At 36.3% G+C, this 23322-nt stretch overlaps 1 protein-coding gene across 1 annotated transcript in view; it reads right to left on the bottom strand.

Moving 5' to 3' along the window:
* LOC111152500 (transcription factor AP-2 delta) overlaps positions 1-23322 on the bottom strand; it is a 54110-nt gene that overhangs the window by 10126 nt on the left and 20662 nt on the right. The window contains exons 6-7 of the mRNA XM_022510972.1: positions 15209-15350; positions 10080-10193 (exon numbers count right to left, since the gene is read on the bottom strand). Of these exons, the coding sequence (XP_022366680.1) occupies positions 10080-10193; positions 15209-15350 (256 nt within the window). The remainder of the gene's footprint in view (positions 1-10079; positions 10194-15208; positions 15351-23322) is intronic.

Here is a 23322-nt window from a genome sequence, read left to right on the forward strand (position 1 = left end):
ACCTTACTTCTTTTCAGAGCTAGGAGGGTAAGGCACTTCATCTCTCAGAAGCAGCGCAAATCCTGAATATAAGTCGTGGACAGAGAGTAGAGGAAAGTAGCTGGGGCTTATCCTCTTAAAAGTTGATAACATCTACCCTTTGTAGCCTATGTCTTGGGCATGGACACAGAGGAAAAGAGGAACTGTCTGATGGTGCTTATTTTCTACATATATTATATTGTCGTATGGCCCCAGTGGAGTTTAATTAAACTCCATTAAATGGTTCCAATGGGGTTTAATTAAAGTGCATAATGAAGGTATACAGTTCTCTGGTGGTGAGAAATTATTGAAATCTACTCACTAGCAAGACCTTGACGGCACTCACAAACGTTCTGTGCTTCCTTCAGATAGTGGTTCTCAACCACAGATATATAGAAAAGTCACCCGGAGAGCTTATTAAAAAAATATCAATGTGTGGTTTCCCTTCCAGAGATCCTGATTTAATTTCGTTGGCATGGGTCCAAAACATCAGCATTGTTAAAATAATACCTATTCAATTTAAATGCAGCCAGGAAGTTGGGTATGTTCCCGTAGGGCCAAGAAGTAAACCCTTCTTGGGAAGGATAGGCTCTATCCTTCCCAGGAAAAACAGAATGAAGAACTTCAGCATTTTCCCCTAGAACTTCTGTAGAACCTAAGTTCCATGGGCTGTTAATAGTGACTCTGAGATAAAAAGAGTTCCTGTGATCACATTTTGGAAACATGGAGCTGAGTATTTCTTCTATTCAAAAAGGGTACTGGGAGTTTTTGAAATGCTAATGTGTAACTGGCATATGTCAAGCAGATTATAATAGGCAGTGTTTCCTGAGCCATAAAACACTTGACCATGGAGTACCTCATGGGGCTAGAGTTCTACAAAATTCAAAACCTCTCTTTGGAGAAGTTTATTTATGACTGCCTTAATCTCTGCCAGATTGGGGTATGTGTTGCCCATCTACTGCCCTAAGGTCATGTTCCTCCTGCTCTTCTCAGCTACTTACTCAGGTCCCAAAGGGGATTGAGTCCTTGTGATTCCATTTTACTTCAGTCCAGCTCATTAGCAAAGGAGGCTATGGATATAATCATTGCACACGCATTTGAAACATCGAAGTCAATCACATTCAAGTCAACTTTTTGAAGGTAAAGACATTTTTAACACTTGCACCCTACTTTTGCATATAAGAATACAGATTTTAGGAATAAATGAACTATCTCCTTACATTTCTCCCTATCAGGCAATTCATATTTTCTATATAGAATAAGGGAATAGAAAGGCTGAGTTTAGGGCTCTTGTGCTTTTTTAGATGAATTCTATTCAGTTATTGACTTTTTACTTATCTCTCTCTCTCTCTCTCTTTTTGGTTTAGATTTTATTTATTTACTTCAGACAGAGAGAGAGAGCATGCATGACCACAAACAAGGTGGAGGGGCTGAGAGAGAAGCAGGCTCCCGGCTCAGCCGGGAGCCCAATGTGGGGCTCGATCCCCGGACCCTGGGGTCATGACCCGAGCTGCAGGTTCTTAACTGACTGAGCCACTCGGGTGCCCCAATTATTGACTTTTTAAAATGAACAAATTTCTAAAACATAAAGAGGAAAAGATGAGATCATATAAAAACACAGCATAAATAATGATTTAACTAACGTGGAACGGTGAATGGAGAATGGGGTAAAATATCATTGGTCTAGAAGAAGCCTTAGAGATCATCCAGCTTAACTGTATCAATATGTGGATGAATGTACAGAGGCAAGACTGGTAAAAGTTCTCCTCTAAATCCACACTATCAACTTGTAACAAGAGGACACTGAGGTAGGTCCCTGAAAGCCATCCTGAGTGCTTCCCGCCGTCCTGTGCTCTCTCTCCAGACTGTCCTCCAATCCACAGCTCAACAAAGACAGAAATTATTTAAATTCCCAAATTTCTTCACCAACTATGCATTCCCCAATTATTCACACATGTTGTTTCTACAGTGCCATGTTTGGAACTTGTTAGAAACAGCTGCCTCTCATTTCTGTCATTTGAATTACTAGTCTCCAGTGTGCTGCACCTAAAAATCATTTAACATGTCATCAAGTGATCTTTGAGGGATGCTTTTATACATGGATCTCCTGCAGCTTTTGGTTTGGTGCCATGCAACTTGTGAAGTACAATAAATATTGGCAACTGATTTAATTCAATTTCCTGCTTAATGTTAAATAAATGTAAGTAACTTAATGTAGATTCATACAAGAAGTTCATCATAGTTCCACCTGTCTGCTAAGGGGGTGAAAACTGTTGCCTGTTTTATTTTTAGTCGACATTTTTACTAGTGAAAATTTTACTTCAAGGGAGACTATTTTTACTCTTATGTAAATAGAAACTATCCATATTTAACTAGTGAATAAGACCTGACCATTTACAGGTATGTTTTTCTTTGCACCTGGGAATGCCACACAGTTTTTGAAGTTTGAGTTATAAAGCTGAATTTCAATCTTACATAAAGAAGCTTAAGTGGAAATACAGGACTTTTTTTCCTTCACAGTTCAGTCCTGTTATTTTGAATATTCTTAAACAAAATGGTCCTGGAAGTCCTCTTGAATGGGCAGAACATCCAGAAGGAGGCTTAATAATTTTATTTCTTACATGCTAAGAAGCCTCGTTGTATGATTCAATTTATGACGTTTTCTTTTGAGATTAGAGATTAAATGGAAATTTCTTCATTTCTCTTCTGACACTGAGTGATTTCATAGGATTAATAGAATCATCCATTGCTGATTACCTTCCCCACCACTTTCTCATCCTCCTAAAAGGAGAAAAAATAAAAAAAAGAAACAAAATCTATACACACTTTAGGCTCCTTAGAGGCAACCAAACAGGTCGCGTTCAAGTAGAGACATACACGCTCTCCTGTGTCAGCTGCCGAGCATATGGCTCTTAGAAGATAGTAGCTGACTGGAATTCATGCCATATGTGGAACATAAAGAAAACGGGGATGGCGCATCTGGGTGGCTCAGTTGGTTGGGCGACTGCCTTTGGCTCAGGTCGTGATCCTGGAGTGCCCAGATGGAGTTCCGCATTGGGCTACCTGCTCAGCAGGGAGTCTGCTTCTCCCTCTGACCCTTCCCCACTCGTGCTCTCTCTCTCAAATAAATAAATAAAATCATAAAAAAAAAGAAAAGAAAAGGGGGATGAATGGCCCAGCAAGAGAAAACTCAGACACCAGAGCTGTCTCAGAAATTGAGAGGGAGGGACGCCTGGGTGGCTCAGTTGGTTGAGCAGCTGCCTTCGGCTCAGGTCATGATCCCAGCATCCTGGGATTGAGTCCCGCATCGGGCTCCTTGCTTGGCAGGGAGCCTGCTTCTCCCTCTGCCTCTGCCTGCCACTCTGTCTACCTGTGCTCACTCTCGCTCCTCTCTCTCTGACAAATAAATGAATAAAAAATAAAAAATAATAATAAAAAAAGAAATTGAGAGGGAAATGGAATTAAAATGACTATGGAAGGCCCCCAAGGAGTGGGAAATTAGGGAGACAGATGTTGCCTCTGTGGAAGGAAGGCATTTCAGATAGATTGTCAGAGATAGAAAGGACATGTAAGTAATGAAAGAACAACTTATCATTGAAAGTTTTTAAATCCGGAATGGGTGACAACCTGACAAGTACACTGGAGAGAAGATCCAAATGTTGAAGGAGAATAGAAATTGTAAGGGAACTTCCAACATTGAAAATCAATGAAGAAGATGTTATCACCAGCAAATATACAGATATCTGGGAAGTACCTATCTATTTCTTGCTTTCAGGAATTATGGGAAGAGTAGGAGGGTTTATTTCTAAGAAGGTGTGATGTCAATTCACTTTTTGACTTCCCTAACCCATGCTTCAGTTAAAACATCATGGCCCTGGGAATAACCCAGTGGAGAATACATCCAGGACCTAATAGAGATATTATCATAATCCACATCAATGAACATATTTATTAGGTATATACTACATGCTAAATACTATGGATAGATAGATGAAAGCATTTCCTATTTACCCCAGGTAATTACCTGTATTGTGTTTAATCCTTTCTTACAAGATCTCTCATATATTATAAGTTTTTGAAAGTAATTTTCCTCCACACTGCAAGTTCCTAAGAATGGGACAATCCTTGAGTCCCAATCTTTGCACCACTGGCCATTACCACTGTAAAATACAAGAAACAATAACATTTCAGGCTCCTAAGGTGGGTGCTGAGAAAGAAAGCTTCCTCCTTTTTCTGATTGGCTGTTTTTTTCTGAACAGAACATTAAAGATAGTCTGACTCCCTCCCCTTCCTTATATTGTCAGACATGTTTTTGCTTGACTTCAGATTCAAGGTGATTATGAGAATGTAAGAGATCAAGAAGGGAAAAGTTGCTAAGACCTCCTTGAGATCGCAAACAGGGACGTTCTTAACATTGAAGAAAATGAGGGCCCTGGGCTTCCGTCTGAGCTGAGTCTGTTCTGTCCATGAGGCCCCATACCACCTTTATCTAATTGCCACTGTTGTTCCTGGGAATTGTATCTATGGGGTCTTGTGCAGATTTCAATCAATTCTCTTCCCCCTTCTAGGAGTGTTACAGTGTCTGCGGTGTGCTCTACACTTTTGGTGGTACTCGGTACATTATAAATTATGAATAAGCCTGACTGCTGTCATTTTGATGGAAACAAGCAGGTTTCCAGGCTATATATTGTGAGAAAGGTCACTGCCGTGCAGTTTCCCTGAGCACACAGGTATGTCAACTACCACAGAAAACTGGAAGTAGTTGTCTATGCTTTATGAGGTCAGATCATTCCCTAGCATTATCTGGACATATTTAATGGACTGAAAGGAAGCCACAGCCCTCGAGGTACCAAATCAACCACCCTGTAAGATGTAATTCAAGTGGTCCACATTGGGAAGTATATTTTGACCAAATAAAATAATAGCAAAAGTCAATGTTACTAATTAGAGCATTCTCTATGCTTATCTGATTACACTCTCTCCTTACTTCTTTCCCAGCCAGAACTCAGCAAACACAGTAGAAAAATCAGATTCTACCAATGGACTGTTTTCAAAGTCAAATGTGTTATGCTTCCTTTCTGACTAATTTTTCTCTTGAACTTATCCTTCTATCAAAATTAAAGTTACCGCTGTCAGTAGGAAATTATGAAAGAGACACATTCCATGCTGACATGTTTTTACCCAGATTATTAGCAGAATAATAAATGTAGAATCCTTTCAATACATTGGTATACAAGACAGAACTTTATATAATTCTCAGTGTCACTTTAAAAATGAATTAGAATTGTTTTTCTTCCAAAGGTTAAAAAAAAAAAAAAAAGCTAATAGTCTAGAAACATCCTAGGGCTGCAGTTCCTAAAGCTGTCTAACTATTAGAACCAACTTCAGAGTTCTGCAAACAACCCAGATGCTCAAGTCCAATGCTAGACTTGGCCTGTTAAATTAGAACTTTTAAAGTGTACTCCTGTCTTTGAGATTTTTTTTTAAGAAGCTCCAAGAGAGATTTTGCTGTGAAACCAGGTTTAAGGGCTACACTTAAAAAGTATGAATGAAGTCTTTTTCAAGGTCAGACTACAAACTGACCTTTATTGTCCTATTAAGCTATTCTTTTGAGGATTTTTAAAATAAATGCAGAATAAAAAAAAAAGATACATTTAAACTTGATATACATCAGGAGACTTTGATTTGGGTTTTAATTGGAAATGTTAACCATGTATCTTTTGTTTAAAAGGACGTAGTTTAAAGACATGTAGAAAAATGAAAGTGGACATCTACCTTACCTTATATATAAAAACTCAAAATCCATCAAAGACCTAAACATAAGACCTACAACTATAAAACTCTTAGAAGAAAATGGGGGGAAAGCTTCATGACTTTGAATTTGCCAAGGATTTCATGGATATGACACAGGCAACAAAAGTTAAAAAAAAAAAAAGGCAAGATGAACAACATAAAAATTTTGGTACATCGAAGGACAATCAACAGAATAAAAAGGCAACCTACAGAATGAAAGAAAATATTTTCAAACCCTATATCTAAAAGAGGCTAATATCCAGACTACATAAAGAACTTACAATTCAATAACAAAAAGCGAATAACCAGATTAAAAATGGGTAAAGGACTTGAATACACCTTTCTTCAAAAAATGGCATAGAAACAGTCAAAAGGCTTATGTAAAGATGCCTCACATCATTCATCACTAGGGACATACATATCAAAACCACAATGAGATATCACTTCATACCTATTAGAATAGTTGCTATTAAAAACAAAAATAGAGTGGCACCTGGGTGGCTCAGTGGGTTAAAGCCTCTGCCTTTGGTTCAGGTCATGATTCCAAGGTCCTGGGATGGAGCCCCACATTGGACTCTGCTCAGCAGGGGACCTGCTTCCTCCTCTCTCTTTCTCTCTGCCTGCCTCTCTGCCTACTTGTGATCTGTATTTGTCAAATAAATAAATAAAATTAAAAAAAAATAGAAACAGTAAATAGTAAGTGTTGGTATGGATGTGGGGGAATTAGAACCCTTGTGTCCTGTTGGTGGGAATGTAAAATGGTGCAGACACTAAGAAAAACAACTAACATATTTAATTGGGTACATACCATGTGTCAAGTACTGTGGATAGAAAGATGAATGCATTATCTAACTACCTCAGGTAATAACCTGTACTCTGTTTAATCTTCTATTATAAAATCTCTTTCATGTATTATAAGTCTATGACAATTTCTCAAAAAATTAAAAAGAATTACTATAGAATATACTAATTCTATTCTGGGTATATATCCAAAAGAATTGAAAGCAAGATCTCAACGAGGTATTTGCATATCCATTTTGATAGCAGTACTATTCACAACAGCCAAGAGGTAGAAGCAACCCAAGTACCCATTAAGGAACGAGTAGATAAGCAAATGTAGCATATACAAACGACTATTACTCAGTTTTAAAAAGGAAGGAAATTCTGACACATGCTACAATACGGATAAACCTTGAGAACATTATACTAAGTGAAATAAGCTAGTCGCAAAAAGACATGCTGTAGGATTCCACTTACATGAGTCATCTAGGGTAGTTAAAATCACAGAGACAGAAAGTAGAATGGGAGCTGCCATGGGCTAGGGAGAGGGGAAATGGGGAGTTGTTTAATGGTTATAGAGTTTCAGATTTGCCAAATGAAAAAGTCCTGGAGAGTTGTTGCCTGTACTTAACACTGCTAAATTTTTCATTCACAAATGGTTAAGATGATAAATTTTATGTTAAGTGCTTATTATCACAATAAAAAAGATATAATTTAGGAAGTTTGCTATAAAGTGAATTTTAGTTAAGTGATTTCTATCATCCTACGACCTTCCATTATGAAATCAGAACATCTCATCAAAATAAATAATCTGGAATGTAGTGAAAGCAAAGCAAATAAAAAATCTGGAAAATCTTAAAAAGGCACAATAAATAGGAAATCATAGCTTTCTGATACTTAATATATAATTAATACTTAAGTATACTTAATATATAACAATATTTATAATACTTAAATAATATTTAATATAACAAAATACTTAATATATAACAATATTCATAATAATAATATATTATATTTGTGCCCATATATATTAATATATAAATAATAATACCAAAATTTTATAGATGATACTTTTATAAGTAGATATACCATGTAGTGTTAAATTCTTTTAACATATGGCTGTATATTTCAAATTGCTGTGACTGAGAATCTGCAGCCATACATAACCTTAAGAGTTTTAACCCAAAATATAATCTCTTTTTTAACTGAGGATGGGAGGAGGGGGGAGCAATTTTCATTATATGTAGCTTTTTTCTGGACAACACCAGACTAGCTTCTTATCATATTCTGCATAGGGGGGAGGTAAATACAAGCAAATAAAGCCTAGGAAGGAAACACTCAGCTCGTTTAGAAGTCAAAGTTTTCTCTTTAAGGAGTTCTGTGGCATTGATTTGGCAACTAACTAAAGTATCAATAAATTAGCAGATTGTGCCTATGCTGAGCAAACACATGGCTTGCCTATTTATTTCACACTGTCGCTAGTATTCAATTTACACATTGATGCTGTATTTTGTTTTGAGTCTGAAAAAGGACAGCTCACTGTCTGATGAAGGCTGCGGCACCTGTAACTGGAAATAACCTCGTAGCTATGATATAAAATCTGAATTCCCTGTGTTTTAACAGTAAATTCTTCCATAGAGTGTATTTGTCACTTCACAAACTTCCTTAAATCAAGACCTTGAATTTGCATAAAAATTAAGTTCAGAACTGAACTTCTGTAAAAATTACAAATATCTTTATTGTGGATAAAAAATATGAAAAATATTTGTACAGATAGGACAGTAGAGCAAACCATACCTTCTAAACCTTGACTGGCAGCAAAGTAAACAACCCATCATTCACTGAACACTTACTTTATATTCATTATCTCACTTTATTTTTCACGTATTAATTTTTTTAATGGAATAATATCCTTTTTAAAAAATTTTTTATAAACATATAATATATTTTTATCCCCAGGGGTACAGGTCTGTGCATTGCCAGGTTTACACACTTTACTCACGTATTAATTTATTTAAAGTAAGCTCTATGCCCCAGGTGGGACTTAAACTTATGTCCTCAAGATCCAGAATTACAAGCCAGCCCGGCTCCCCTATATGCGTTCTGTCATGTTAGCTTACTACTGTCATATAATGGAAGAGTTCTTATTCGATTTAAAGCTAGGGAGATTGAGGGTTGGAAAGAATGCATGTTACCCCAAAACTACCCAGCTCACCTGAATGAGGGTCTGGATTTGAAGATGGTTCTATGGACTTCGAAGCCTCTTCCCCTTAACTTCTGGGCATTGTAATTTCTACCAGTGTTATTATACTCACTTTCACTAACCCAGCTGAGTGCTGGGAGAGAAGTCCTGTGAGATAGATTTTTGGTCTATCTGGTGCATTTTTAGAAAGTAAACCCAAAATATAGTCTTCAAAGATGTATCTACCATATCTTAAGGAGACTTGTGGCATGATGCAAGATAAAATACTCTATTTAAAAGTCTCTGATGTTGCAGATAAAATTCCAACTCATCAAAATATCTACTATTTTATATAATGGAGTGTCCTCCCCAACAGCATTATCATTGGTGAGAGGTACTGAAAACATTTTAAAATTTAATGTACAGTTGTCTTTATTTAACATTGTTTTTATTTGTTTGTTTGCTTTGTTTTGTTTTAAGTAGGCTCCAAGCCAGTGCAGAGCCCAACGTGGGGCTTGAACTCAAGACCTGAGCTGAGATCAACATGGTGAGCCAACTGAACCACCCCTGCAGGACCCCCTGCTTAACATTGTTTTTTAAACCAAATAGTGGTAGTTAAAAGAGGATAAAATATTTTTTACATTGATGAGAAATATCATGTAAAGCTTAGAATTTTAGAGCTTTGAAACTGGAAGTTACCTGAGTAATTATCTTCTTCCTTTCCACATTGCATGTAGGGTATAAATTAACCAGAAAAAAAATTCTATTCTTTTTCCAAAGCATCTCAGAAAATAAAATGTTAAATGTGCTTTCAATAACACATTCCAGGAGCTTTAAAATACACGTGTGTGGTTTAATTTAAGAGCCATTTGCAGTTTCTAATTGGGCAGAAATTATTAATATACACTTATAAAATCAGTGTACAATGTCCCATTAGTTTGTGTCATATCACCTGTCCATTCAGCAATGTGCCTCACCAAAATAAAGAAGTATTTAAATGATTTCAGAATCCTGATTCAAAAGTGCTTTTACTTGAAATAATACTGTTCACTTGCAAAGTCACAATTTCCTCAAAATTGTACAAAGACGCTAAATTTTCTGATCTAAAATGTTTAATGCATTAGTTATTTTTATAATTTGATCTTAGATGCTTGCAATTTCAAAAGATCCAGTCAGTCACTATATGAATATATAAGTGCTATCTTTAAATAGAACTATGATAGGAATACAAAAGTGTCTGGGTTAATAAAGATGATTTAAGAATTTAAAAGAGAGTCTGAGGAGATTGGAAAACCAGTCTTACCTGAAATGTGTTAGGTGTCTCTGGATGTCAAGGTCTAGAATTGGAGTGGGTCTGGAGGATCCCAGTGGTGATCTATCTTGGCTCAAGAGATCTTGGAATTCTTTACAAATTTGTCTAAAATAAAAGATTCATCATTGAAGTTGAACTCTTAATATGGGGCTTTAATTTCATCCCATGACATTTACCAAAAGTTTGTTTTCTCATTTAAAAGAGGATGAGATTAAAAAATTATAATTAATTAATTAAAAGAGGACTAGGTTTATGTTCATAAATCAACCTCCAAAGTTCCATCTACAACATACAGATGAGGTTCACAATGGTGACTTTGCTCCCAAACTATAGGAAAACTGTAAGAATTTTGGAAGTGATCAACAGTCCATGAGCACTGACAAAACTGTGTTCATTTTTAAGGTGAATATTCACAGATCAACCTCAGCATAAAGAAATCTATACGAAAGAATCACACTGAACCATTGTTTTTTAAGAAATTAAAATATGAGTTTTGGAGGGGATATCACATTTGTAAAAAGTTTAAATCAAGTTACAGGTTCCTTTCAAGGCCATGATTCAAGCAGACTTTGGAAAATCCTGTTTCCCAGCATTTCATTAGAATTTAGACTCCTGTGAACTGAATTCATATTTTACTATTTAAAGTACAAAATCATTTACTACAATTCAGCCCACTAGCTTCACAAAAATGATTGTTATGTCCCATGTAATATTGTTTCTTGCAAAAGGTACCCGTAAGTGTGATTTTCAGGTAGTGTGAGTTCACAGAAATTGCCCTTTTCATTGTGAACCCAATTGAAAGTAAAAGCGGATCATAAGGAGAGGGAAAAAAAAAAGCCAGAAAGAGCCCTGATCTGCTCTAAATCAAAGAGGATCCTCCATATCCTCCAGCTAATGTTTTAGTCTCTGAGATATAGCATCTTAATGCATGCTTTTAACAACTGCATGTGTCTATGTTCATTGAGAATATTTGATCTGAATTTATCACTCTTTCTGTTCTGAGTTAGACTTAGTTGATTGACTTTCAGATTTATGACAATTTAAACTAAGTTTCTGATGCCAGTCGATAGCATCAAATGATGTCATTTGGTCGGGCATCATTATCTGTTACTTTGTGTTACTGAGTAGAGTTAGATATACTGTTATCTTTATTTTTTAGGCAATTTCTAAATAAAATTTTAAATCCAGATTCATGCTATCATTTTTCAGACTGGCAATATGAATTACTATTTGGTAGATCATCAGTAGGAACCATTATTATAAAAAAATATTGGAGTTGTTTAAGATGAGTCTTTTAATTTTATATCAGATTAAAATATATTTAAAAATTCAAATGTTGAAACATTGCTTTAGTTCTTGTGGTATGATATTGGAATTATTTGGATGATTGAATAAATTAGTTTATAAGCTGGTAAATCAACTTCCTTATACTGTACTTTGTATAAATAATACAGCAAGTTATAATAAACTTAAAGTTGCTGAATAAATGAGGAAATGGCCAAGTGTGGAAAAATTGAACTTGTGCTAAGCAATTCAGCTACACTATTAAAGGAAGCTGTACCAGGAGCAGTTCCAGAATTCTCGACCTCTGGTATTTGATTCCGCTGCTCTTAACCCACTGATTTAGGACAGCTTCTTGACTTAAAAACAGATGACAATTTGGAGATTCCCCTTGGGCAATTATGATCATCATCTCATTATGACAGTTATGGAGTTATTATTTTTATGACTAGTCTCGTCCTTATTTTAAATTTTATTTATAAAACTACAATAAGAAATATTCGTTTCTCAAAACAAAATGACACATTATGAATTATGTAACACAAGATGATCTTCGGTGAATCATAAATTCTAACTTTATCACTTACGTCACTGTCCTTAAGGACATAATTTTTAAGCTGATGTCTGAATTTCAAGTTCTGTGTTTCCCTTTTTGACAATTATTGTTATGGTAACAATTAAACATGTTAATGATTCTGTTTTACCTTAATGCAGATCAAATGTTAAGCATATTTAGTTCTAAATTCAATGAAGAAGTTTAATGTGTTTTCCATGAATGAAATGTTTTGTCCAGTACATTTTTAGAATTCAAAAATGTTCTATTTCAGTTTCTGTCCTTCCTATATAATTGTCTAATTACACCAAGATATTTGGTTAATCAAAAAAACACAAGAAATTAAGAGGAATTAGGAGGCTCTACCCTTAGTCAATAGGCTTTTCATTTAATTTTACAGTTGGCAACACAATTAAATACAACTGAATCCATTATTCATAGAGGCAAAAGAGAAACATGTAAGCCAATCCAACAATGCAGATCCGTTATTGGATCTCTTATCCAAAGATTTTGAAATTCATATGTATTTTTGATGCAATTGTCACAGTCTTGTGAACAAAGACGAGCTAACTAGAATGCATGCGTATCCATGTAGGCTACTTAATTTCAATGTTGAAGATTTTAATTGAAAATATCCAAAACTTCACTATTAGAAAATTAGAAACTGCTCAGAACACATATTGGATCCATTCATATATTGCAGGAAAAGCTTGTTATTCCTACACATCCTTTAACTTATCCACTTACGTTGATGACTCCTTGTCTTGTATATATTTATAATGACTACACAGTCTCTCATTCTTGTTTCACATTGTCCAATAAGAAGATGGGACGGATATACACAACCAAAAAGACAAAGAAAAATTATACAGGCTCTCTCCTAATTTCTAAATGTTTATGACCTATTTACTCATACCAAACTTAAGGTTATTAGAATCAGTGAGCGCAATTCTTGATTATTTAATGGTTTACAAATGTCCAGCTATGGGCAGAGGGTTAAAGAAGTACATGTTTTCTGTTCTCACAATATTTTATGAAACCAAAGTCCAAAATATCATCTAAAAATAGACATTTTTGAGATCCTAGGCAAAAGGAAAATACTACTCCCAAGTTGAATCCACTACTGTAAAATAGATGTCTTAGCACAACGTGGGCAAATATGAAAATATTTCTCTTAATCCCCTCAAGTTCTAACATTGGACTTCTATGAAAACAAAATCTCTGCATCGGTTTGAATGTACAGACATTTAAACAGAGTTATGGGAACTCTCAAGAAAATGGGTACTTGAATGTTAATGGAGGCATTGCTGTGGGCGGTAGAGGTGAGCAGCTATGGAACCCTTGTTGGGTAAGGGGTACAAAAAGAAGGACTGCTCTAGATTAGGGAGTGAAAGTCTTAGAATAAGCATGATGAAACTACAACAAACTAATTTCGAGGTAGAAAATATAAAGGTGACTTCTCTTGGATAATGCATATCTGGGGATAACCGAGTCATTCAGAGGTGTCCTATGGGTATACATATTGGAAAAATCTGTATAATCCTGCTGGCTAGAAAGAGACCATGCTTTGGAAACACCTGCAGGACACTATCTAACTTCTAGAAGTGTATTCTTCTCTTGATCTGAACATGAATATGATATTGAGGATTCATACTGACTATGTGTACTTTCTGCTCCTCCTGGAGAAACTGAAATATTACTGATGAAGACCCCTCTGGGTCCTCCCGTGTAAGGGGGTAAGAGCAGAAGCAAAACCAAAGAAAAGATCCCCCAGGAGATAAGCCACACAAAAAAATCCAGGTTCAGCTCTTTTTAACAGCAAGTTTTCAGGAGCTTGCACATAATAAGGTCTATTCCAAAATCTTAAATCCACATTTTATACCTGCCTTATAATTTTCTTTTCTAACCCTTGGTCCTCATTTTCTTTCTCAGCTGTTCCTTTCCCTTTCGTTTCCTTGTTTTACTTTTTTCTCCTTTTGCCACCACCTTTTGTTTTCCTTCTCTCTGGGGCAAGACGAACCATCTAAGTTATTCTCTGAAGAGTAATACACAGGTATATCCCAAACCCAAACAGTGCAGCCACAAGCAGCACCAATCCCAAATAAGGGACTCAGGATCGTGAGCAAGACTGTTGGATGGTAGGTATCCCATTTAAGCCCTTAAACTTATAAAAACACACAAAAAGACCTATGTGACATTAGAAGTTCGTAGAAGAAATATTTAGTTTTGGTTTTATGCATTTTGAGGCCATTTAGATTTTAGCTAACCTGTTGTGAAGTCTTGTTTTCCATCAGTTTCTAAGAAGCAACGTCTTTAACGTGATCTACCTTATACTCTCTTTGAAAGTTTTCCCCAAATAAGAAACTAATTTAGAGATGATAGTTTAACCCACTTGAGACTATTAGTTCTAAAATCTGAATATAAAGTTAGGAAATTAGCAAGATTATTAAGTCTATTATGTAGCATAACTTATTTTAATAAAGAGAAAAGAGTAAGAATTAGCTACTGTCTGAAAGATTTTTCTCTAAAAGTTTGAACATTACTTGCAGCACGGTTTGACTATTTTGTTGGGTTTTCACACCATCTATGGTAGTTCTTCCATTCCTTATCAAAGAACTGTCAAGTTTGATGGAGTTTGAACTCATCTTATGCAAGCTTCCCCTTTCTTACATCATCTCTGTCATTATTTTAATTCACATTTTTGTTGGGCTTTTTACAATTTTCAGAAGCTTTCTCATCCATGACACCTCTTCTTTTTGACAGTATCACCACTTCAGGTGGGGCAGGATAGGGATTGTTTGCTTAATTATACACATTATACACCAGAAAAGATGGGGGCAGTGATGGTGATCCTTGGTCCTAGAGGACTCTGTGTTACCTCTCACACACCTGGGTCCTCTTTTTTCATATTCTCCAGACATTCACAGTGTTTAGAGATCTTCACCCTCATGTATTAAGGTGCAGTGAGTGGTTTAGACCAAATCACATAGAAGTTAATGACATATTTGCCTGGAATCTACATTTCCTAAACATACTTTTCTCCTAAGAATGCCTGCATATTCTGAAGAGGTTTTCTAAAAACTTTCATCATCACTAAACAAAGGCAGTTTGTAAATCTTGCTATGGCACAAGGCCGGGACTGAGGGTGTGTCCTTGTGTAATATATCTAGCTGCTGAAACGTGAGACCCCCTGCTTTAGAGAACTGGTACTTTCTAGACTCTTTCCTTCACTCAAAGAAAATGGAAAAACTGAGAGAAGGCATACAGAGCTTCCCATTCTGCTTACTTGGTCGCTAGGATCATCTTTTTTCGTGCTGTCTGTTCTTTCTGTTCCATATGTTGTCTGGCAAGATGTTCTCCTACAGCTTTGGCTGGAAACTCTGTTTCACAAGTGTAGCCAAAATCCCGAGCCAAGTGTAAAGCTTCCCCTGTTGGCAGACAACAAAAGTCAGTTTTCCACAAATGTCTAAACTCAGTAAGAGTAACACTATATTTTCCTTAAGCCTCCTCCTTCCTTGTGGTCAAATAGATCATTTTTTCCTATTGGTTCTAAATAATACTAGGGAAAAGACTTTTGGGGTGGGGGATAGAGTGGGATGAGGAGAAACTGAGGAACAGAGAAGCTACTTACCAGGCAGGGGCATGTGAAAAACTGTGGGGAAAACAAGAACAACGATCTAGAAGTTTTGACTTTCCTAGAGACCAGTTTAGCTTCTTAGATCCTACAGGTTAATGCCAGAGGGAAAAACTCCATGGGCTTGCCATTCTGTTGTTGATCAACCTAAAACCTAACCTTAGTGTATTTGAAACATTCAGATATCTTTCCCAGGAGATCTATCAAAATATTGACAAAGGGTCCAAGTAACTTTCCAAAGAACCTGGAACACTTTGGAAAGGGGAGAACAATGAATTTTATCGATTTCATACCACTCTGTTTGCAAGGATGCAATATTCTGTGATCATAATACCAGCGTATCAGGCTTCATGGCAGTCTTCAGTACCTTTTAGCAGAGTGTGCAATGCTTCTTATGCACACTAATAAAAACACAGTGCTTTTTAAGTATAGTAAAATCATAAATAACTTTTAGTCTTCCACAAAAATCTTAAACCTGAATAAATTGGTAAGAAATGAGGTAAAAAATGGCTTATCAGCCAAGTAAGATTTGCGGATAAAGTTCAACCTTGAAAACAATAATAGTTTTAAGGCTCAAGCCAAATTTCACTTGAGCACAAAAACTCAAAAAAACAAAACAAAAACAGAAACAAGCTTTCACTGCACATATACTGAGCTCCTACTTTGCTCAAGGTGCAGTGCATATGTAGGAGTAATGAGGGATATAAAAGGGCCATCCCTGTTTCTAGGACAACGACAACCACTCTCGTAACAGTAGCAAAAAACACCTGAGTAGCACTTTTTTTTTTTTTAGCACTTTCTAATTTACGCAGCAACCTATATGAGCACTATCATCTGCTCATGTTTACTGACATTATGTTGTTATTATTTATAACACAAGCTATTGTACTACAAGAATCACGTGAGTGTTAGAGAGAAAATGTTTTACTGATGTTCAAAGGGGGAAAAGGTGGTCAACATGGGGGATTAGATCAGATAATGCTTTGTGAATTAGGGATCATGATTTCCACACACCCCCCCCCCCATTTCAAAGCAGTGGCCAGTTTTTAGTTAAGATTTACATATTCACGGGGTAGGAAACATCCTTCTTAGTCATCCACTCTAAATAGGAAGAGGGCATAACTACATGCAGAGGGTCCCTATGTTGAGGATTCTGGGTAGTGCTGGTTATTGAAGGGTCATGGTTTTAGATAAAGCTGCAATGTACAAGAAATATTTTTAAAGGGCTTATTACTAACAGTTTATCCCCCTAACCAATAGAGAAAGAAAATGTATGCATATTTGACAGAAAAATGGCAGAAAGGTTTTTTTTGGAAAAAAAAAAATAAAGGCATTGTGGGATGCTTGGGTGGCTCAGTCCATTAAGTGTCTGCCTTTGGCTCAGGTCACATGATTCCAGGGTTCTGGGACCAAGTTCCGAATCAGGCTCCCTGCTCAGTGGGGAGCCTGCTTCTCGCCTTGCCTGCCGTTCCCCCTGCTTATGCTTGCTTTCTCTCTGGTAAACCAATAAACAAAATCTTTAAAAAAAAAAAAAAGACATTGTAATGCCATATAGGAAGGTCACTTTTGCTAGAAAAATGACAGAAGGGAGATAATTCAAGACATTTCAGATTTGAAGCATACAGTCTAAAGCAGTGACCCTAACACATGACAGAGGATAAGCTCATGTGATCTTGGGATTTACAAGTTTCTTGCCTCTAACACAATAACCCGTTTGCAGTGTCATCTTTGTACACTGTGTTGAGTTATGGATATTGATATATCTGCATATTGCAATATTGTCACAGAAAGATACTTGGAAAGCATTTTCACAGACACTAATATATATATATACATATATATATATATATATATATATGTATATATATATATACACACACACACACACACACACACACACACACACACACACATTTGTCCTCTACTGCTTGTGCAGTAGTGAGAGAAGTGAAACAGTGCAAATGGGAGGGTGGCTGCATGTCTCTTAAATTTGATGCTAAAACCTGACTCTGGTCCATTATATGCAAAGCTCTCACCGTGTGTAGTTTTTAAAACAGTTTGAATGGAACAGCTGCTATTTACATTTACACTGACAGCCAGATCTTTCTTTGCCTTCGTTCTGTTTACTGCTTTCTCTTGCTTGCAATGTAACATTGTTACTGGATGTATAGCTATGTTACATTAAAAGAAGTGGCAAGTGAAGGCACTCTGATAGGTAGTTAAAATATGTGTATCATGCCACAAAAGCTTTGTGTGTGAGGACCCAAGAATGAATGAGTAAATGAATCGTGAATTAAAATACACATGACATCCAGCAAGGAGGACAAATCTGTATTTAAATTCTGTACAGCAGGTATCTTAGAATGAACAAGTTTAAGAAAAATAGAAATTTTAGGATCATAAAAAGCATGTGAAGGGGAGCCTGGGTGGTTCAGTAAGTTAAGTATCAGACTCTTTAGTTTCCACTCAGGTCATGATCTCGTGGGTCATGAGATCAAGCCCCACAACGTGGGGGGGGGGGTCCTTGCTCAGTGGGGTGTCTGTTTGAGATTCTCTCCTTCTGTCCCTGTCCCCAGCTCACATGCTTACCTGGACATGAACATTCTGTCTCACAAATGAAATAAACCTTTCAAAAAAAATTAAAAAAAAAAAGCGTGTGAATAAGATTCTAGGGGGATCTGACTGATTTGTGAAGGTAAAGATCAATGAGCTTCTGTGTCTCTGTGGTAGGGCAAAAGCAGGTATAGTAACCTGTGGTAGAAGAGTGATTCAGGAAGGGCCGAGAACATTTTTCCTTCTTTTTCCGTATGGCAAATACTGCCATGTCATCTCACAGCCTTGTAAGATGAGGTAGGATGCCCTAGTTTTTGTTTGCAAAACAGGTTTAAGTCATTTTGAAATCTTAATGCACCGTGCCACTTGACCAACCAGGACCTTCCACCCTTTTTCACACAACCGGGCAATACACTGACTCCAGCATGGATGACCACCTTATATTGTATTATTTCAAGGATATTTTAGATGTAGGTTGGATGTTTGGGGTTAGGGTTATTGTTTGTATAAGAGTATGTTAAGTGCAAGTCTTTAGGGTCTATAAGCTAAGTAGTCCTTATCTCTCTTTCCAAAAAAAAGAAAAATAGAAACCCCTAAGAAGTATTCATTTTTTTCAATGCTAACATCAGCAGTAGGTGATACACTGAGTAACTCTCTCAAAAAGTTAACAGAAGTAAAATTACAGAATATGATATGAGCATAAAAAAGAACTTGCTCCCTGATGTCAGGGCACTCATTTTTCACTCAAAAGCAAAAAGTGAACAACTAGGGAAAAATATTAAGAGAAGTTTAAATGAACTTCACTGATGCAGCCTAGAAGTGGAAAGTTAATGGGAAAATGTTTTCTGGATCACCTGTTTTACTGAGTTTCTGGGCTCCTACATTATTTTACAAAAGATCTAAATGTCCATTTATTTATTTATTTATTTATTTATTTTTAAAGATTTTATTTATTCATTTGACAGAGATCACAAGTAGGCAGAGAGGCAGGAGGTGGGGGGGGGGCGGGAGGCAGGCTCCCCGCTGAGCAGAGAGCCCAAGGTGGGGCTCAATCCCAGAACCCTGAGATCATCACCTGAGCCAAAGGCAGAGGCTTTAACACACTGAGCCACCCAGGCTCCCTTAAATGTATTTTTAAATAGAAATAAATAACCAGCTTGTCAACCTTTTATGTCGCTAAGGATTTTTCCCTTCCTTTAGAATTGTTGTATTTTAGGGAAAAATGTACTTCAGATAATGAAAAATCAACATCTAGTACACTAATTTGCACTAAAGGTTACCTCTATATTGTGATTACCAGATGATTCTTGTCAACTGCCACTGTAACAGTATTGCCTTAACAACAATTTCTTTAATTTAGTATTGCAATACCCGATGTTATTAGATAAAAGCAATGATTCATATGTGTTAACCTCTAGTCACATGTCTATGATTTCAATTTTATTTATATGTATGGGAAACTAGCACTGAAATCTATCTGTGAGATTATTCTAAGAAGTACCTATTAGAAAGCAAATCTGAGAGACACCTGACTTCCTCAGTCGGTAGAGCATGTGACTCTTGATCTCAAGATTGTGAGTTCGAGCTCCACACTGGGTAGAGATTACTTAAAAACAAAATCTTTAAAAAAAAAATTTGAGAATATTTTTAAACTTGGATAAGATACTTTATTAAATAAACTGTAATACCAAGCCATAGTAAACCCTAGAGCTGAAGGACAAAATTAATATATTATAGGTTTCCCAAACTATTCGGAAAGGAATGTACTCTATATCACTACATATAATACAACCTATGATATAAGTAATTGTCTTATAATTCAGTAATTCCCTAGTTTAATGATGATTTTGTTTAAACAACGCTTTGTTTTTCAAAGCGATAGTTTTATTCCCCATAGCATGCCATATACTTAGCACAGCCCCGATTCAAAATAGGTACTCAGTAAACATCTGTCATGTGAAAAAGCTTTGAAATATCTTATTGGTTAATTACAACAATAGTCTTGGGAAGACTTCTAATGAAAATGGTGAAAAACTAGAACAAAGAATTGGTAGAAAGAACGAACATATAGTTCATTCTAGAAGATCCACAAAAATAGAGTATATCCTTCTATCAGTGGAACCATTTTATAAAATAGACTGTACCTATACTTTTCAACACTTGCTGCTCCCATAACCTGGGGTTTGTGTTTTTGTTTTTAATGTCCGGGTGTCACTCCATATCAGTCTCGGGGTATTTGCCTGTTTTGAAGCTCCTGAAGTAATCTCAGGCCAACATTAAGAGCTACTGTCCCAAGGTGAAGGGAAAGGGTTATGTAGGGATTAATTGTACACCGTCATGAAATACAAGAATTCTGTGGCTTATACAAAAGGAAAGCAGTCACTATAAAGTCAATTTTAAACTATAAAGACCTCTGTCTATCAGGGCTTTTGTATAAAGGGTTCTGCCTTACTTGGCTGACATAGTATAAATTCTAAAAACAAAACAAAATTAAAAAAAAAAAAAAAAAGGAGAGGCACCCGGCTGGCTCAGTTGATAGAGCATTCACATTTTGATCTCAGGGTCATGAGTTCAAGCCCCACACTGAGCATGGAGCCCACTTTAAATAAATAAATAAATGTCTTAAAAAATAAAAACAAAAAACTGAAATGTAATTGTAGAAGGAGAAACAGACAGCACTGTTAAGGAAACGAAATCAGTCTACTGAAAAAGTGTATGTGTATGGAGAGATATAGTGTGAAAAAGCTTGCTTTTCTTTTACTAGTAGGGAAAAGATAGGTTTTCAAGAAAAGGTGTTGGGACAACTGGGTGGCCATCTGGAAATAAGCAAATAAAACTGGATCTATACCATGCATCTAACAACAAGGTCCAGATGGATCAACAATTTAAACATAAAAGGTAGAACCACAAAGTAATTAGAACATGACAGAATTCTTTTACAGTCTGGGGATAAAAAAGTCTTTTAAAATATTACAAGTAAAACTAAAAACTATGATATAAAATATATGAGACATATGATTATACTCATATCAAAAATTCTGTAAGACACAGACCTAAACAAATAAGCAAACCAACAGAAAACTCGTAACGGCAAACAGACAAACCAAAGCTAGTGGTTGGGAGTCCTTGCAATGCAGATCAGAGACACACAGCCAGCTTCCTGTTACATAATGAGCATTACCAATCAATAAGAAAGTATTTTAAAATATCCCATAAGGACAAAGCAAATGAATAGGCAGCGAAGCTCTTTAAATTCTTCTAGGAATACTCAACTCAACCTCCTTCATAACCAAGGTAGCCTTTTTTTTTTTTTTTAACCCATCAGATTAGCAAAGATCCGAAAGTTGCCTATCTGCAGAATTATTTATGTAAGTGTGAGGTTACTCATTGTAGCACGATTTGTGATAGCTGAAGATTGAAAACATTTGTATAATATTCAGTAGGGAACTGGTTAAATAAATTATGAAACACTCAAATAAGGAATATCATGAGTGTTTAAAGGAATGGACAACTTGTAAGCCCTGAGAAAAAACACTATTATAAGGTGTGAAAAAAAGAGCCCAACAGTAGAATAGTGTATACAGAATACTATAATTTCTTTAAAAAATGAAAAAATCCCATGCACACACACACACACACACACACACACACACACATGCCTGGAAGGAAATAGAGAAACCGTTTGTTTAACAGAACATTTGTTTTCTGCCAGGAGGGGAACTGGCCAACTAGGGAATAGAGTGAAAAACAAATATTTTACTGTATGCTCTTTTGTAACTTTTAAATTTTCTTCTAATATCTGAATAAATTATCTACTTAAAATTATATTAATTCAAAAGTAAAATTACTCTTTGACTCCATTCTTAGAGAGATATCATTCTAAACTCAAATATTTGTTGTAAATTAAAACACAAACAATTCTAAAACTGCCATTGCTATTCAGCAGGATATGGACATCAGTAGGAAGAACTACACTCTATACTTTTATTAAAATGTCTATGAATTTTGGTAAATCTAAATCATGGAAATAAAGAAGAAACCGAGTGTTCGAAAAGCACTTTAGTCAAGGCATATATGTTGAAAGAATAATGGAAAGGTGAAAATAAAATCATGAGAGAAGTAACACAGTGGTGTGTTTTTAAGTGAGCAGCACAGCCTGCAAGACTGAGAAGTGAAAAGGACCAAAGTGGGCAAGGGCAGGCAGGACTCAGCCAAGTGGGTAAGAAGTTGTGTACTTCTGCCACCATGTCTCTCTTTCTTGTGAGCTTAATGAATGGGGTTCCGCGGACCTAGAGAAGGGAATAGTTACAGAGGGAAGGACTCTGGGTCCTTGACTGAAACTGTGAGAAAAGGCCCTTGGTGAGGTACACTCACATCAGACTATGACAAGAAATCGACTTCTATCATGGTAAGCCACTGATAATTTGGGAATTAATTGTTACAATAACTAACATTATCCTAACCACTATAGATATTATTATCTTTATTTATAAACTAAGAAAATAAAGCTGAGTCAGGTTAAGTAACCACCTCAAAGTCTGACAAAATTTCAACAGTGACTTTATTGGGGGCTCGGGAGGCATACTTGCCCAAGGGAAAATACATCTAGCTCATGCGGGACAACTAGTTCATGTGAAGACGTGCAGGGCAGGGTCTGGAAGGTTACATTTTTTGAAACTAAAGAATGAAACAACAACAAAGAAGGATTTAAACTCAAAATCCTTTGAATCCTGAATGGAGATTATTTACAATATTTGTAAATGATCCCTTTCCTGTTGCTGGTGTATATTCACATCCTTCTCTGCCCCCATGGTTTTGAAATACACACACACACACACACACACACACACACACATGGACACACACACACACAGGATTTGACCCCCTGTCACAACAAACTACAAGTCAAGGTATTTATGTTTAGGGACTTAAATGGTGCTTTCAGAACTCCTGGTGTTGCCTGAGAATGTTACATGAGCTTTTCCAAATTCAACGGAACTGTCCCAGGAAAACACCCCACTCCGGTGCACAAAACTTCCCTCCAGCAACACTCTGCAGCTTTGGCCATCCTGGAAAATGTCAAGTGAGGGGGAAGCAATGGGTACGAATAACTACATCATTGTCTCCTCATGTTTATTTTAACAACCACCAACTCCACAAAGATTATTCTGGAATAAAATACAGAGGAGGCAGCTAACAGAAACTGCTGATTC

Source organism: Enhydra lutris, unplaced genomic scaffold (genome assembly GCF_002288905.1).
Source record: "Enhydra lutris kenyoni isolate GAN:26980312 unplaced genomic scaffold, ASM228890v2 scaffoldscaffold28, whole genome shotgun sequence".
In the NCBI taxonomy this organism is placed as follows: Eukaryota; Metazoa; Chordata; class Mammalia; order Carnivora; family Mustelidae; genus Enhydra; species Enhydra lutris.